This window comes from Scardinius erythrophthalmus, assembly GCF_964197995.2.
Source record: "Scardinius erythrophthalmus genome assembly, chromosome: 25".
Lineage (NCBI taxonomy): Eukaryota > Metazoa > Chordata > Actinopteri > Cypriniformes > Leuciscidae > Scardinius > Scardinius erythrophthalmus.
This window is the reverse complement of record NC_138245.1, coordinates 29,937,892-29,953,753: the sequence shown is the minus strand read 5'-3', so window position 1 is coordinate 29,953,753 and position 15,862 is coordinate 29,937,892. Positions and strand designations below refer to the sequence as shown.

The 15,862-nt window shown below is 36.4% G+C and overlaps 1 protein-coding gene across 1 annotated transcript in view; it reads left to right on the top strand.

Annotated features, from left to right (window-relative positions):
• Nucleotides 1–15,862, top strand: part of flnba (filamin B a) — an 83,608-nt gene that overhangs the window by 48,993 nt on the left and 18,753 nt on the right. The window contains exons 18-33 of the mRNA XM_081358028.1: nt 29–146; nt 697–953; nt 1,332–1,929; nt 2,390–2,563; nt 3,203–3,365; nt 4,111–4,271; nt 4,858–5,025; nt 5,628–5,751; nt 5,832–5,985; nt 7,029–7,218; nt 7,903–8,150; nt 9,264–9,344; nt 11,466–11,568; nt 12,480–12,620; nt 13,960–14,088; nt 14,942–15,115. Coding sequence (XP_081214154.1) covers nt 29–146; nt 697–953; nt 1,332–1,929; nt 2,390–2,563; nt 3,203–3,365; nt 4,111–4,271; nt 4,858–5,025; nt 5,628–5,751; nt 5,832–5,985; nt 7,029–7,218; nt 7,903–8,150; nt 9,264–9,344; nt 11,466–11,568; nt 12,480–12,620; nt 13,960–14,088; nt 14,942–15,115 — 2,983 coding nt within the window. The remainder of the gene's footprint in view (nt 1–28; nt 147–696; nt 954–1,331; nt 1,930–2,389; nt 2,564–3,202; nt 3,366–4,110; nt 4,272–4,857; nt 5,026–5,627; nt 5,752–5,831; nt 5,986–7,028; nt 7,219–7,902; nt 8,151–9,263; nt 9,345–11,465; nt 11,569–12,479; nt 12,621–13,959; nt 14,089–14,941; nt 15,116–15,862) is intronic.

Genomic DNA, 15,862 nt, shown 5'->3' with positions numbered 1-15,862 from the left:
ATAATTCTGGTTTGCTGTACCAATTTAGGGGGAGATGGTGATAACCGTGACCTTTGGTGGTGACCCGATTTCTAAAAGCCCCTTCGCTGTTGGTGTTGCGGCTCCGCTTGACCTTGACAAGATCAAAGTCGATGGCCTGGAAAATCGTATGTCATATATAATATAATAAAATATATATGTAATATGATTATTTATTTATTTATTTATTTATTTATTTATTTTAGTTTTAATCCAAGATAAAAGTGGAGTTACTTACTTTTAGTTACTTATTTAATGTCTTATTGATTTACTTCTTTACTTAAATTGTTTATTTTAATTAATTATTGTGTTTTAAGAAGATCTAAGTTGATGGCCTGGAAAATTGTATGTCAAATATAAAATATAGTATAATATAATATAATATAATATAATTTATTCATGCATTTATTTATTTGTATTTAGGCATTTATTTATTTTAAATTTAATCCAAGATACAACTGGATGGAATGGAAAATCAAAAGATTTATTTTTTGTTTTTATTTTATTTTATTTTATTTTATTTTATTTATTTATTTATTTATATTTTTTAGTTATTTTATTTTATTTTATTTATTTATTTTATTAATTATTTATTCTTTTTTTTTAATTCTCTTTTATTAGTTTTTTTTTTCCATTCTTTTTTTTATTAACAAAAATCTGTTTAATATTTTATTGCAGGAGTGCAAGTGGGTGAGGATCAGGAGTTTGCCATTGGTACAAGTGGAGCGGGTGGACAGGGCAAACTGGAAGTCAAGATCACCAGCCCATCGGGGAAATCCGTGCCCTGCGTGGTGGAACCTGGGAAAGCAGCCAGTCTGGTGAAGTACATCCCCAAAGAGGAGGGCGTTTACGTGGTGGAGGTCGTCTATGATGGCAATCCAGTGCCTGGAAGTCCTTTCCCAGTTGAAGCCATGCTGCCTCCTGATCCCAGCAAAGTATGTAGAAACCAAAGCATGATGCAATTTCTTTTAGAATGCAAGACAAGTTTATTCATACAGCACATTTCATACACTATGGCAATTAAAAGTGCTTTACACAAAAAGGAATTAAAAAATAATCACAAAATAAAAGCAAGTAAAATTAAAACAGTTATAAAAGGAATTACAAGAGATATATGATAGTTATAAAATGAATTAAGAGTAAAAAGATGACTAACTTTTCATCTGGCAAAACACCGGTGTATCATATTTTTCACAACTCCCAGTTTTACTATGAGGTTTTCCCAAGTGGATTCGTACTCTATCTATGGTGTTCTTTCGATGCACCTAGAAGACAAAAAAAATCATTGTTATAATGTACTTCTGTCTGTACAGGTCAAGGCGTTTGGTCCAGGATTGAAGGGTGGTCTTGTAGCAAACCCTGCTGAATTTACCATCGACACCAAGGGCGCCGGCACTGGTGGACTCGGCCTCACCGTCGAGGGTCCAACCGAAGCTAAAATCGAGTGCTCTGACAATGGCGACGGCACATGCTCCGTGTCGTACCTCCCCACCGAACCCGGAGAATACCTAGTTAACATTCTCTTCGAGAACGTCCATATTCCCGGCTCGCCTTTCCATGCCGACATCCAGTACCCCTTTGATCCCACCAAAGTGGTGGCGTCCGGCTCCGGGCTGAAACGAGGCAAGGTTGGCGAGATCAGTGTGCTGAACGTCGACTGCACCAAAGCTGGACCTGGACAGTTGACGCTGGAGGCCGAGTCTGATTCTGGAGCCAAAGCAAAGACTGAAGTTCTGGACAATAAGGACGGGACTTACACGGTCACCTACATCCCGCTGACCGCGGGCATGTACACACTACAGCTGAAGTACGGAGGGAAGACCGTTCCCAACTTCCCTGCCAAAGTGAACGTGGATCCAGCTGTTGATACCAGCAAAGTCAAGGTGTTTGGACCAGGAGTTGCTGGAGAAGGTATTGATGTCTAAAATCAAAGGTTTTCTCATTGAATATCAAAAGTTTTCTCATTGAATATCAAAATAAAATGGGTTACAAAAGCCAATTAATGTTCACTTTTAAGGACTAATGCGTCAAATTCCTTGTAGCCAATGGAAACGTTTCTGAAAATGTTTTTCTTGACGATTTTTTTTCTTGGTGATTGTTGGCTTCCATGAATCAATGAACCTTCTTTCCTTTGGCTTTCGTTTCGGGACTACTTTGCTTTCATATCTTGTCTTCTTTCAGACTAGTTGAAAGAATATATCCAAAATACACATTTAAGTGTTTATTTTATCACATATAAATTGCCTGAAGAACGTTTTTTCTGAAAGATGCCCATTTTACTTCAAAAGCGATGCCATTTTTACAAAGAAAACTGTCATTAGTGTGAAGTCAATGCTCTCATCTTTGTGTGTTTTTCTTCTCTGGTCTGCAGGAGTTTTCAGAGAAGCCACGACTAACTTCACGGTGGATGCACGAGCTTTGACCAAAACTGGCGGGAAACACATTAAAGCTTGTGTGAAGAACCCATCAGGTGCTTCTACAGACTGCGCCATCAGTGACAACGGCGATGGCACTTACAACGTGGAATACACACCATTTGAGAACGGTATAATGCACAACATGCTACTTAAAAATGTTTCTTTCTAACAAACACTGGTTTACATTTGTTTCTACACTTGGCTGATGCTTTTATCCAAAGCAACAAGATGAATGCAATGCAAGCTATTTGTTTTATCAGTTCTTTTGTTCCTTAAGAATCGAAACCACTATAATAAGCTTCAGGAATGCTACAGGTTTCATCTTGTACAGTTTGTGTATTTTGCAGAACCGCAATAAAGCTTTCCAGAATATACAGCTAATTAGGTCACATTTATAAGGCTCATGATTCTCAACGACGGCACGGCAATGATTTATTAAGACACTGAAGACGCTACAGGAAAAGCCATTGTTCTTTCATGCACTGGGCAGTTTGGGGGTTTTGGAACGGTTTTCTTCTTTCAGTCTAGTGGAAAGAAAACATCCAAAATACACATTTAAGTGTTTGTTTTATTACACTATCTTTTTGCAACTGTGGATTTCAATTACAATACACATCTTTAAGGCATGCATGATAAAAGAAATCAAGAAATATGATATTAATACATTTTGAACCATTGAGCCAGTTTTTCTCCATCACTTGTCACAGTGCGAGGACGTGAAAGCTTCATAAGCGGAGTGTGAATTTTCTTTTGTCCGCTCAATGCAGGAGTCCACAGTGTGGAGATTCTGTACGACGAGACTCCGGTTCCTAAGAGCCCGTTCCAGGTCGGGGTGGGAGAGGGATGTGACCCCTCACGTGTGCAGGCCAAGGGCCCGGGTCTAGAAGAAGCACTGACCGACAAACACAACAAGTTCTCAATCATCACCAGGTGTCCAAGCTTTAAAAAATCTTACATTTGCTATTTTTATTATAATATTTCCCTACACTATGGTTCAAAAGTTGTAAGATGATTTTTTTTTTTTGACGTTACGAAATGTATACTTTTAGTTAGCAAGGATGCATTCAAAAATGATACTAAAGATATTTTTATAATGTTATAAAAGATTTCAAATAAATGCTGTTCTTTTAAACTTTATATTCATCAAATGATTCCACAAAACAAAATAAAACAATTAAACAGCAAAACTGTTTTCAATCAGAAATGAACAGCATTAGAGTGATTTCTGAAGGATCATGTGACACTGAAGACTGGAGTAATGATGCTGAAAATTACAGCTTTGATCACAGGAATAATGTTCACAAAGTTATTTAAGAAAGCCTTATTGAGCAAATCTCACCGACCCCAAAATTGGAACATTTATAATTAAAACACGAGTTTTAAATCAATAGTTTACATAAAATGAAATATAAAATTATAATCTTTTCTTTTAATGACGTAATTGAAATCTTTGTGTACTATTCCTTTAATAGCTTAACTTGCACATTAAATGCCATTTGCAATGCGTTTAATTTCCATTGCAAATTTCTTCAAAGTTTTTACTGTATTTTTTTTAATCAAATAAATGCAAACTTTGGTGAGCATAAGAGACTTCTTGTGAACGCTAGTGGAGATATTGTTCTGTATACTTCCAAGGACATAAAATAACCATTAAACCTTCTTCTGATCCATATAGAGGAGCTGGTATTGGTGGTTTGGGAATAACCGTAGAAGGCCCATCAGAGTCTAAAATGTCCTGCAAAGATAACAAAGATGGCAGCTGTAATGTGGAATACACCCCGTACGTCCCTGGTCTGTACGATGTCAACATCACATATGGAGGACAACACATTCCAGGTACATTAACCCTTACGCAGCACTTTAAGTCCAGAAGAAAGCATTACTGGAGCATTACTGCAGTCCCGGTTTCCCCCTTCTTGAACTATACTGCAAATTTGTTTTCATTAGTTTTACACCCGGGAAACAAGATCTCCCGTATCCTGGATTTACCACATTCTCACTGGTGGACATTATGGCCTCGCGTTTCATTGAAAACATTCAGCGTGCCAAAACCACAGTGTGATTCTCCCACATGGATATGCAGATTGTTTAAATCAAGTGTATAGATCTTGCTAGAGCAATATTTCAGAGGACGACAGAGTTGGAAAGTTGAGATTAATCAGACTACGAACTCGCAAAGTCCAAACTCTTTCAGAACGCATAAGCAACTATAAAGCAATAAATAAAACATGCTAGCATCTAAAATCTGGTTTAAATTAATGTTGTTATTATTATTACTCATTAGAATTGGCCTTGATTTTATTTTGTGTCTTTGGGCACACATCTTATCATATAATCGCTCCATTTGAGTTGCATTAGTTTGCATGGACACACTAATCAATGTCTGAATCTGAGAGTGTTGATCTTTTTGTTTGCGTTATAGGAAGCCCGTTCAAAGTGCCCGTAAAGGATGTTGTTGACTCCAGTAAGGTGAAGATTTCTGGGCCTGGTGTTGGTTCTGGAGTGCGAGCTAAAATCCCACAGTCCTTCACTGTGGACTGCAGTAAAGCTGGCGTCGCTCCTCTGTCTGTAGCCGTAACCGGACCTAAAGGTAAAAATGCATTCGGATTTATGCATTTATTTATTTATTTTTTTATTTAGCTCTGAATTAAATACTAGCATACTGCACAGTATATACGTAAACATTTGTTTATTTATTATTTATATTTATTCTTTTCTTTTTGGGGGCCTTTGATCATAAATACTAGCATGCCACATAGTATATAGATGAACATTTAAATAATTAATTAATTTAAACATAAAAATATTTATTTTTTTCTATTTATTTTTATATATTTATATAAAATGTTATGCAACAAATGTTTCTTGCAGTATTATGTTGCTCTGTCATTCTCACTGTGTTGCATGTTTAGGTTAGTGATATAATATGGTTATTTTGTATATATACTAATCACAAGATATTTTAAAAATCGTAGTTAATATTACTTCTGGTTCATTCGTCACTCTAGCCGCAGAAAGTCAAAAACATTGCATTATTCAAGTTCGAAGGTCATCTGGGTACTGAAAATGACTGTAGAATAATGAATGTTTTGTATGACTGTATATAGTAATAATAGTATGATTACACGTAGTACAGTACTGGTCATACTCCTGAATGTTTTATGACTGTAATCAAGTTGTTGTTGTTTGCAGGTTTGGCTGAACCAGTAAACGTTACAGACAATGGTGACGGCACACACACGGTGGCATACACTCCGTCTGTCGAGGGCTCGTACTCTGTCGCGGTCAAATACGCAGACGAGGAAGTTCCACGCAGGTACTGTACTTCTGTTAGATTCCCTACTGCTATCAAACTGTAGTCACAGATGTCATCAATCCTTCAAATATCTCTTTCAGTCCTTTCAAACTGCGCGTTCAGCCCACTCATGATGCCAGTAAAGTGCGTGCCAGCGGCCCCGGCCTGACCACGGGTCTCTCCGCCAGCTTCCCGGTCGAGTTCACCATCGATGCCAAGGATGCCGGTGAAGGCCAGCTGTCCGTGCAGATTACCGTGAGTACTGACGAGCTCAGGCTCGTCCTCTTGTGGTTTTGGACAAACGGATTAGAGTTTGAATATCACTGATTGATATAAATGAGGGTTTTTTTTTTTGGTTGATTTTAAAATAGAATGTTTTCCATCAGCCAACAGACTGTAAAATTACATTTGGATTCAGTTTCTGACGTTCAATGGAAAAGATCCACCAGGATCACATAGTTGCTTATTGCAAAAATCATACTGTACATCATACTTTCATACATGCATCTATTAAATTAGATTGCGCACACACAGATATTAGGAAAAAAAGAAGAAAAAAAACTGTGTATAGATGTATACAGTTTTTTCTTTTTTTCTTCTATATATTATATTCTTCTATACTGTGTATATGCATATACACACAATTAAGCTTTTTAAATTATAATATTCATAAAAACATGTATGTATAGTCTATATACACATACATATATACTGTATACACATACACGCATACATGCATGCATATTGTACAGAAAATATATATTTTTTTATTATATAATATTTTTATCTTAAAAATATGTAGATTTTAAGTAGAATGTTTTCAATTAGCCAACGGACTGTAAAATCACATGTGGATTCAGTTTCTGACTTTCAATGGAAAAGATGAATAGGGATCCACAGATACCACATAGTTGCATATTGCAAAATTCATCTTTCATACATCTTTCTCTTGGATGCTGTATGCTTTTTATATTTTGAGAAGTTACTGCTCCAGTTATCCAGGACTAGCTTTGATTCCTCCATTTGGACTCCAGATATATGCACTGCGACCAATGCGGCCAGCCAGCAGTGAGATAAATGAACGTGTTATGAAAGCCAAACTGCAGCAGGAAATCCAGGGGGAAATTGAACCTCTTCCTCCTCCATCCCTCTTCTTGTTGATGAAGCTCCTCTCTGTGTCTTTTAGTGTTTTTAAACCACTTCTCAGTTCATCTGAGGACCTCCACATCTGCTGTCTCTGTTCCAGGAGGTTTGAGGTGGTCCTGCAGGACATTTATATGTTTTTTCATGCGTTTCAGGATCAGGATGGTAAATCCAAGAAAGCCAACATTCAGGACAACCGGGATGGAACCTACAAAGTGTCTTATGTGCCAGACAAGGTGGGCCGTTACACTATTGTAATCAAGTATGGTGGAGACGAGATCCCAACTTCTCCATATAGAGTGAGAGCGACCACAACAGGAGACGCCAGCAAGTGTACGGTCACGGGTGAGTCTACACTCAGTTTGTAGGGGGTTTCTAGACTTTGTTAGGACACACACAGCTAATGGATATTTTTGTGTGTGTATATATGACCCAATTATTCAATAACTCAATCATAAAGAGAACCATTTACTTCATTCCTGAATGAATCAGCCATTTGAACAAAATGAATCTTGAATGAATGAATGACTCAATCCCTTACTAATTTTATTAAATTAGTACATTTAGACATTTACCACCACCTACTAAGAGTTTAAGTTTCTTATTTAAAGTATCGTTACATTCATTTTTTTATTTTTTTATTTACCGTATTAATTTAAAATTCATTAAAGGTATAGTTCACCCAATTCTGTCATCCTTTAATCACCCTCATGGCCGTTAAAGCTTAAAAGTTTGTGTAATAAATTCTATGTTAAATCAAATAAAATATATATTTTTTCTAAAGCTACTTTTTGTAATATATATTTGATCGTGTAATTAATTAGATTAAAAAAAAATCGTTTGACAGCCCTAATATTAATATTTATGAATCTTGACCAAGCTGTCTGATCAAAAGGATCCAGTTACACAAAGTAACAGTGCAGATTATTTTTTAAAACACAAAAAACTTGTATTGGTGTGATGAGAAAACATGGTCCCCATCAAGAAAAATTCTATTGAAAATCTATACAAATTGTCCATGTTCTCCAGGACCTGGCATTGGGCCAACCATTGGCATCGGAGAGGAAGTTGGATTTGTGGTGAACGCTAAAGGAGCCGGGAAGGGGAAGGTCTCCTGCATTGTGGTCACTCCTGACGGCACTGAGGTGGAGGCTGATGTAATCGAGAACGAGGACGGGACCTTTGACATCTTCTACGTGGCGCCGAAGCCCGGGAACTACGTTATTTACGTGCGGTTTGGAGGGGAGAACATCCCCAGGAGCCCCTTCAAAGTCATGGTGAGAAGCAAACGGTGATAACATCAGCTCTTGCTCTCTTAAAGAGAACCATATTGAACAGGTTTTTAAGAAGCTGCAATAGATACGGGCCCGTTTTTATGGTTCAGTGATTTGTCATCATATCCTCATCTGGACTTCATTCCTTCGAGCTCGGAGGGGGGCTTCCTGAATTAAGATGTCGTTTTTTTGCATTATCAAGACAAATGATCACACTTGTTTCATTAATGTTTTCATATCTTGTGATGTTAAGGGTAAGGTTTTGATTTAGGCCTGAAACTTATACATATGAGAACACATGCAAGCGCTTCTAGCAACACAAGCTTGATTTCATGCATCTTTGTGTTCCAGATTGCGTCAGAGCTTAATTCATAACACAATGCAATACATAATGCTTTCTCAGAGCGCTGCACGATAAATCAGAATACAAATTATATGGCTTTTTTAATTCAATTTAATATACATTTAATTTTTGTTGCCAAAATTAAAGCTAGGTTGTTTGACATTCGAAAATGAAAAAATATTTAAATATTATTTCAATATAAGCTGTACTGTAAAATTATGCTATTTTTCTTTATTTTTTCATTTTACATTAAAATATATTAGTAGTATTTCTTATTGTTTAATAGTTTTGCATTATGATAAATACATATTTAAATACATAATGATGATGATATAAGTAATGTTGCTAATAATAATTATTACTTTTATTTTTGCATTATTATTATTATTATTATTATTATTTCTATTATTTCATAGTCATATTGATATAAAATCACGAAATATTTTGGACAAATTGTGCCACGTGCCTTTTTTTTTTTTATCGCAATCTCAATTTTTCTCTGAAAAAATGCACGTAGAAAATGTGAATCTTGTAGCCCTACATTCTTACATTCTCAGCGTTGACTCACAACTGTGTGAAGAATCTGTTGAACTGTAAACATGTTTATATCTACACTATCTATCAGTTATAACAACACATGGAGTTCTGTTACCACAACAGCAACAAGAACGAATGTACAGCGGGATTGGCACAATTTGGCGTCTGTGTTTGAGTGCTTGTGTTGAGTGTGTTCTTTTATCTGAAGTTTCATGTCCGTACATATCATTTCCCAGGCAACAGATGAAGTTCCCATGATGCAGCAGCAGTCAGTCCAACAGCAAAAGACCGCACCGGGCGTCGGCTTCCAGCCCTGGGTACAAAGACACACACGTCTCACCCCAGCCACACACTCCAGTCACCGTTCGCTCTCTTCCAGCCTTTGCACTGACCTCCAGCTTCCTGAACACACACACACACCCTGTCACCTCTTTGTGCTTCTTGTTTGTGTTGGTCAAGGGGTTTCTGTTCAGTTCTTCCTCGTTTTTGACCAACTAAGAATCATTTTTTTTTGCAGGAAATGGTTGGAATGGTTATTCATGGCTCATCGGCCTCTATTTCCTCCTCCTCTCGTTGATTAGTCTTGAACACGCTCTGGTTTTCCCACTAGTGCGTTTCATTGATGACAGAAGCAGAGGGAAACTCTACGCCTGAGTGTTTAGACTGACATAGTTTTGTTTGGATTGAACACCGGTTTTAAATTGCTCATTATTCTGACATTAACCTCAGAACCATTACGCGGTTCGTGTGCTGCTGCTTTCTGCCGGCATAAAGTTTGAGAAAACCACAAAGCAGAAATACACTACACCGTTCAAAGGGTTTGGGGTCGATATTAAGCAGCACGACTGTATTTAATATCGATAATAGAACGAAATATTTCTTGAGCAGCAAATCATCATATTAGACTGATTTCTGAAGGATCATGTGACACTGAAGACTGGAGTAATGAATTTAAAAATTCAGCTTTGATCACAGGAATACATTATACTTTAAATTTATTAAAACAGAAAATCGTTATATTCAATTGTAATTTCACTATTTTTAATGTATTTTTGATCAAATAAATGCAGAATAGACTTCTTTAACATATAACTTCTTTAAATAGTTTTTAACGATTGTTGTCACTCTGGCATTGCCTTCTGTACTACGGACGCTTTGAAATTGACTAAAATGAACATATTTTAGCTCCTATAGTCTGATTGGGAGCTTTTGTGTTGTATGGTACAGATCTATTAATGTGTACTTAAACTTAAAGGATTAGTTCACTTTCAAAAAAAAATTTGCTGATAATTTACTCACCCCAATGTCATCCAAGATACCCATGTCTTTCTTTCTTCAGTCAAAAAGAAATTAAGGTTTATGAGGAAAACATTCCAGGATTTTTCTACACAGAATGGACTTCAATGGCAACCAACTATTCCAATGTTCAAAGAAGGTTCAAATGTCCGTCTCAATGCAGCTTCAAAGTTTCGACACGATCCCAGTCGAGAAATACGGGTCTTATCTAGCGAAACGATCGGACATTTTCTAAAAATAAATAAATAATATATATATACTTTTTAAACACAAATGCCCGTCTTGTACCATCTTTGAGATGCGCCACGTATTACGTCATCACGTTGGAAAGGTCACGATTTTTTTTTTAAATAATAGCAATAATAATAAATTAAAACAAAGATGTCGGATGATTTTTATATATAAAAATATATAGATAAGACCCTTATTCCTCGACTGGGATCGTGTCGAGACTTTGAAACTGCATTGAGACGGACATTTGAACCTTCAAACCGTTGGTTGCCATTTAAGTCCATTATATGGAGAAAAATCCTGTAATGATTTCCTCAAAAACCTTAATTTCTTTTCGACTGTAGAAAGACATGGATATCTTGTATGACATCGGGGTGAGTAAATTATCAGCAAAAATTTTTGAAAATGAACCAATCCTTTAACACACCGTTGTAATTATTCTCATCGTGGTTACCTCATTCCCTCCAGGTGAAATCGGGAGTCATTTATCAGTAACGCTCCTTCCTCGTGTCATCTATCTGTACAGGGCTCATATTAGATGATGTCTCAACATGTTTCGTTCTATGCACACAATCATTTTCTTTATTTCTGAGATGTTTACCTCGGTTTGGGGATTTTTCTTCTTTATCATTCCCTCTTTTCCAGGCCGCTTTGCTTTGTCAGGTGTGCTGGGGGGCCGATCACAGTTTTTCACAGTCTCGTCTTCCTCTGTTTCGTGTCTAACACACGTTTGTCTTCTGCTGTGGCTGAATCACTGGGCTGTTAATGTCTTTTCTCGTCCACAGCGCTCTTGCTTTCAGAATGGATCGCACAGACTTGAATAAACATGGAAATGTTTGACAGGCAGATCTAACGGATGCGTTTGTGCCGTCCGCTCTCATTGACTCAGATTTCTCCTCGCTGCCTCACAGGTCACAGATGGCGCGTATATCCCTGCCAACAGTGTGAACGGGACGGGATACAGACCTTTCGATATGGTGATTCCCTTTACGTTTAGGAAGGGGGCAATCACAGGTGAGAGATTTCAAGACACCCCTTAAAGAAAACCCTTTAAGTTAAATTCAAAACACATTTTCACTAAGGGTTTTCTTAACTTAAGGGGTTTTGTGCTGCTCAATGCAGATCTTTAAACACAATTCATGTCAGGGTCATATTTCACCCCCCAAAAATCAAGCATATTTTTAGATTAAGATATTTTTCATTATGAAACTGTTGTAAACTAAGCAAAATTTTCACCTAAATTCTTACTGTAATGCAAAAAAAGCCAAAAACTTTATTTACTTGAATCATCGTCATTTCAAAGGCAGTACAATATTTATTTATTCACATTATTATTAAATTATGCCAACATAAAAATGTCAAATATCTTAACGGTCCTAAAAATCATTGTAATTTTTTTCTCAAGAAAAAAATATGCATGTATGTATGCATTGTGCATATATGCATGTCTAAATATATACAGGTGAAACTCGAAAAATTAGAATATCGTGCAAAAGTTAATTTATTTCAGTAATAATAATACATAAATTAATGTATTATATTGCAAGCAAAGTGAGATATTTCAAGCCTTTTATTTGTTATAATTTTGATGATTATGGCTTACAGCTTATGAAAACCCCAAATCTCGTAAGCTGTAAGTCATAATCATCAAAATTATAACAAATAAAGGCTTGAAATATCTCACTTTGCATGTAATGAGTCTATATAATACATTAATTTCACCTTTTAAGTTGAATTACTGAAATAAATGAACTTTTGCACGATATTCTAATTTTTCGAGTTTCACGTGTACATTTTTCAACTTTTGAAATGTCGTCATGACAATAATGTCACTCATAAAGCGTTTCATGCTAGTGACTCCCTCTAAATCTGCAGTGATATTTGATCAAAAAGCATAAATCGAACCCTTAATGTTTGTCCTCCAGGTGAGGTTCACATGCCGTCAGGTAAAACCGCCCAGCCTGAGATCATCGACAACAAAGACGGGACGGTCACAGTGAAGTTCTCGCCCACAGAGGCTGGACTTCATGAAATGCACATTAAATACAACGGCTCACACATCCCAGGTCAGAGTCCAGGACCACAGCACACCATCAAATCAGTTCAACAACACACACACACACACACACACACACTCACCTTCATGTCATTATGAACCATTAATGTTGTTAGTTTCTTTTGAAGTGATTTTCCATATAATAAAATCATATGGTGACCTTTTGTTTTATGAAAAAGAGCTTGAACGTTCTGCTAAACATCTCGTTGTGTGCTGATGAAAGTTAGTAATATGGGTTCAAACACATACATTTTCTGTGAACAAACTCTTTAATACTGCCTACTGGAACCTAAGCATGCATGAGTGTGATTCATCTCATCTGTGTGATGAAAGTGCTGACAGGATTTGTTATAAGGCCTTCCGTTGTCCCAGAGATCCATGGGAGTGTGTGTGTGAAGGTTGAGAAGGCTTCACCTTTTGAATAGATTTAAGTTGACTGAGGGCGGACTGGTGAAAGGTCTCATGGGTGACGTCAGGCGTGAGGAATCTGTGTTTGGAGCTGGTGTGTGTTGGGTACAGATCCTCATGTAGGTGCTTGTTTTATGGCTGGAGTTTCATGTTTTCCAGTCGCTGGTCCAGTGCCATCAGTAACCTCAGCAAACATCACATGAGTGTGATAGTCGAGACTCATCCGATGGATTTGTTTCTCCATATAAGGCAGGAAGAATGTGTTATAGAGTTGAATTATTCTGTTAGGAGTGTCTAAATCTTCATGAGGATATCCTGTTAGCATTGACAATGAGCTTGTATAAACACAATGTTTTGAATTGTTTTTTTAATGTATTATTAAAATAACATACATATACAACAATACTAGCAGTAGTGAAAATATGCACTTATATATATCTTTTTAAAATCTTTTTATTATTTTAAAATGACATGCATACAACAATACTGCCCATTATATTTATAACCAGGTTTTGTTTTGATTCATTTTATTGCTCTGGATTATTTATTTTTTGGGGGGTTTTATGTAAGTTTTATTTTGTTGCATGTTTGCAAATATTCACAACCTTTAAACAAGCAACACAGACACAAACAACACAAAGGCAAATTAGTTATATATATTTTTAATGTATGTGATTTTAATATATACGTATTAAAAATAGTGTGAATTGCATGAAAACGGTCCAGGTAATTTTTCACCCCAAAATCAAAAGACATTATATAAAATGTTTTAAAAGTATAAGATGCATTTAAGAACAAAAGCACCTCTCAGATATATTCATAATTTATAATTCTCCGAGCGCTCGTGTGCAGCAGCTGCTCTGCCTCATTATAATGTTTCCATTCTGTTGTGTGTGTGTTTTCTGCCATTGTATTGAATGCGTTGCATGTTTTCTCCTCAGAGAGCCCTCTGCAGTTCTACGTCAACAACACAAACAGCCCCAACGTGACCGCATACGGACCGGGTCTGGTCTACGGGACCACCAATAAAACCGCCATGTTCACCATCTACACTGAAGATGCTTCCGAAGGTGTGTACAAACACTGGACATTCATGGGTAACACTTCACGATAAGGTTCATTAGTATTAACTAACATGAACTAACCATGAGCAATACATTTGTTACTGTATTTGTTCATCTTTGTTAACGTTAGTTAATAAAAATTCAGCTGTTCATTGTTTGTTCATGTAAGTTCACAGTGCATTAACTAACGTTAAAGGCTAACTCTCGCCAAAATTGAACCTAGGCTCTTTTTGTTAATCTACCCGAGGAAAGCTTTCGTTTAAAAGCATAATTAGAATGGAAACGCCACTTTTAATGCATTCGGAGATCGACTACTTTTGACTGAAACTCCAGCCACCGGAAACACAAACTGATAAAGTGAGTCGTACAAAACCTTTCTTTTTAGTAAACTTTGTGTACACAAACAATGTTCTCAATGCTGGAGTTCATGTGTAGAGCCCCTGGTGAGACTTCCAGCACAGTTTCATGTTGTGTCGAGCCTTCTTAGTGTTTTAAAAATAGCGATTTTGATGCTATCATAGAAGTGCCCTATGCACTCCCATTCAAAAGGCATTTTGACCTAAAAATAAAATACGGTCAATCTTAAAAGTGGCGTTTCCATTTTAATTATGCTTTTACACGAAAGTTTGACTCGGGTAGATTAACAAAAATTCAATTTTGGAGGGAGTTTCCCTTTAACAAGATTTTAATAAAGTATTAGTACATGTTGAAATTAACATGAACAAAGATTAATAAATGCTGTATAAGTGCAGGTCATTATTAGTTAGTTAACTAATGAACCTTATTGTAAAGTGTTACCCATTGATGTTGGCCAGAAAACTCTGCCCAGAAAACATGATGATTGTGTGTTTTGCACCAGGCGGACTGGATTTGGCCATTGAAGGTCCGTCGAAGGCTGAGATCAGCTGTGTGGACAACAAAGACGGCACTTGCAGCGTCTCGTACCTGCCCACTCTACCTGGAGACTACAACATACTCGTCCGCTATAACGACAAGCACATCGCTGGAAGCCCCTTCACCGCCAAGGTCACAGGTACACATCTCTGCTTCACGTCTCTCCTCAGAACTTGACATTTGTTGACCTGATTTTGCTTAAAAAAAAAAAGCATAATTTTGATTTGTCTCATATTTGATTTATTTTGTCTCTGTTGTGTGGATTATTTTGGTAACGCTTTACAATAAGGTTAATTATTTAACAGTAGTTAATGTATTAACTAACATGAACTAACCATGAGCAATACATTTGGGTAATACTTTATTTTACAGTGTCCTTGTTACATATGTTACATGTACTTACCATAGTATTAACAGTAAATTATGCATAATTACATGCAACTAACCCTCAATCAAACCCTAATCCTACCCTAACCCTATAGTAAGTACATGTAGTTCATTAACATTACTCATTACAGTATAATTATATACTTAACTACTAATGACACCTTAAAATAGTGTAACCTACATTTGTTACTGTATTTGTCAATCTTTCTTAACGTTAGTTAATAAAAAATAGTTGTTTATAGTTTGTTCATGTTAGTTCGCAGTGCATTAACTAATGTTAACATACAACTCTTGATTTTAATAATGTATTAATAAATGTTGAAATTAACATTAACAAAGATTAATAAATGCTGTAGAACCATAGTTCATTATTAATTCATGTTAACTAATTTGTGACCCTGGACCACAAAGCCATTCTTCACATGAAAGCTGAATAAATAAGCTTTCCGTTGATGTGTGGTTTAGGATAGGACAATATTTGTCCGAGATACAACTATTT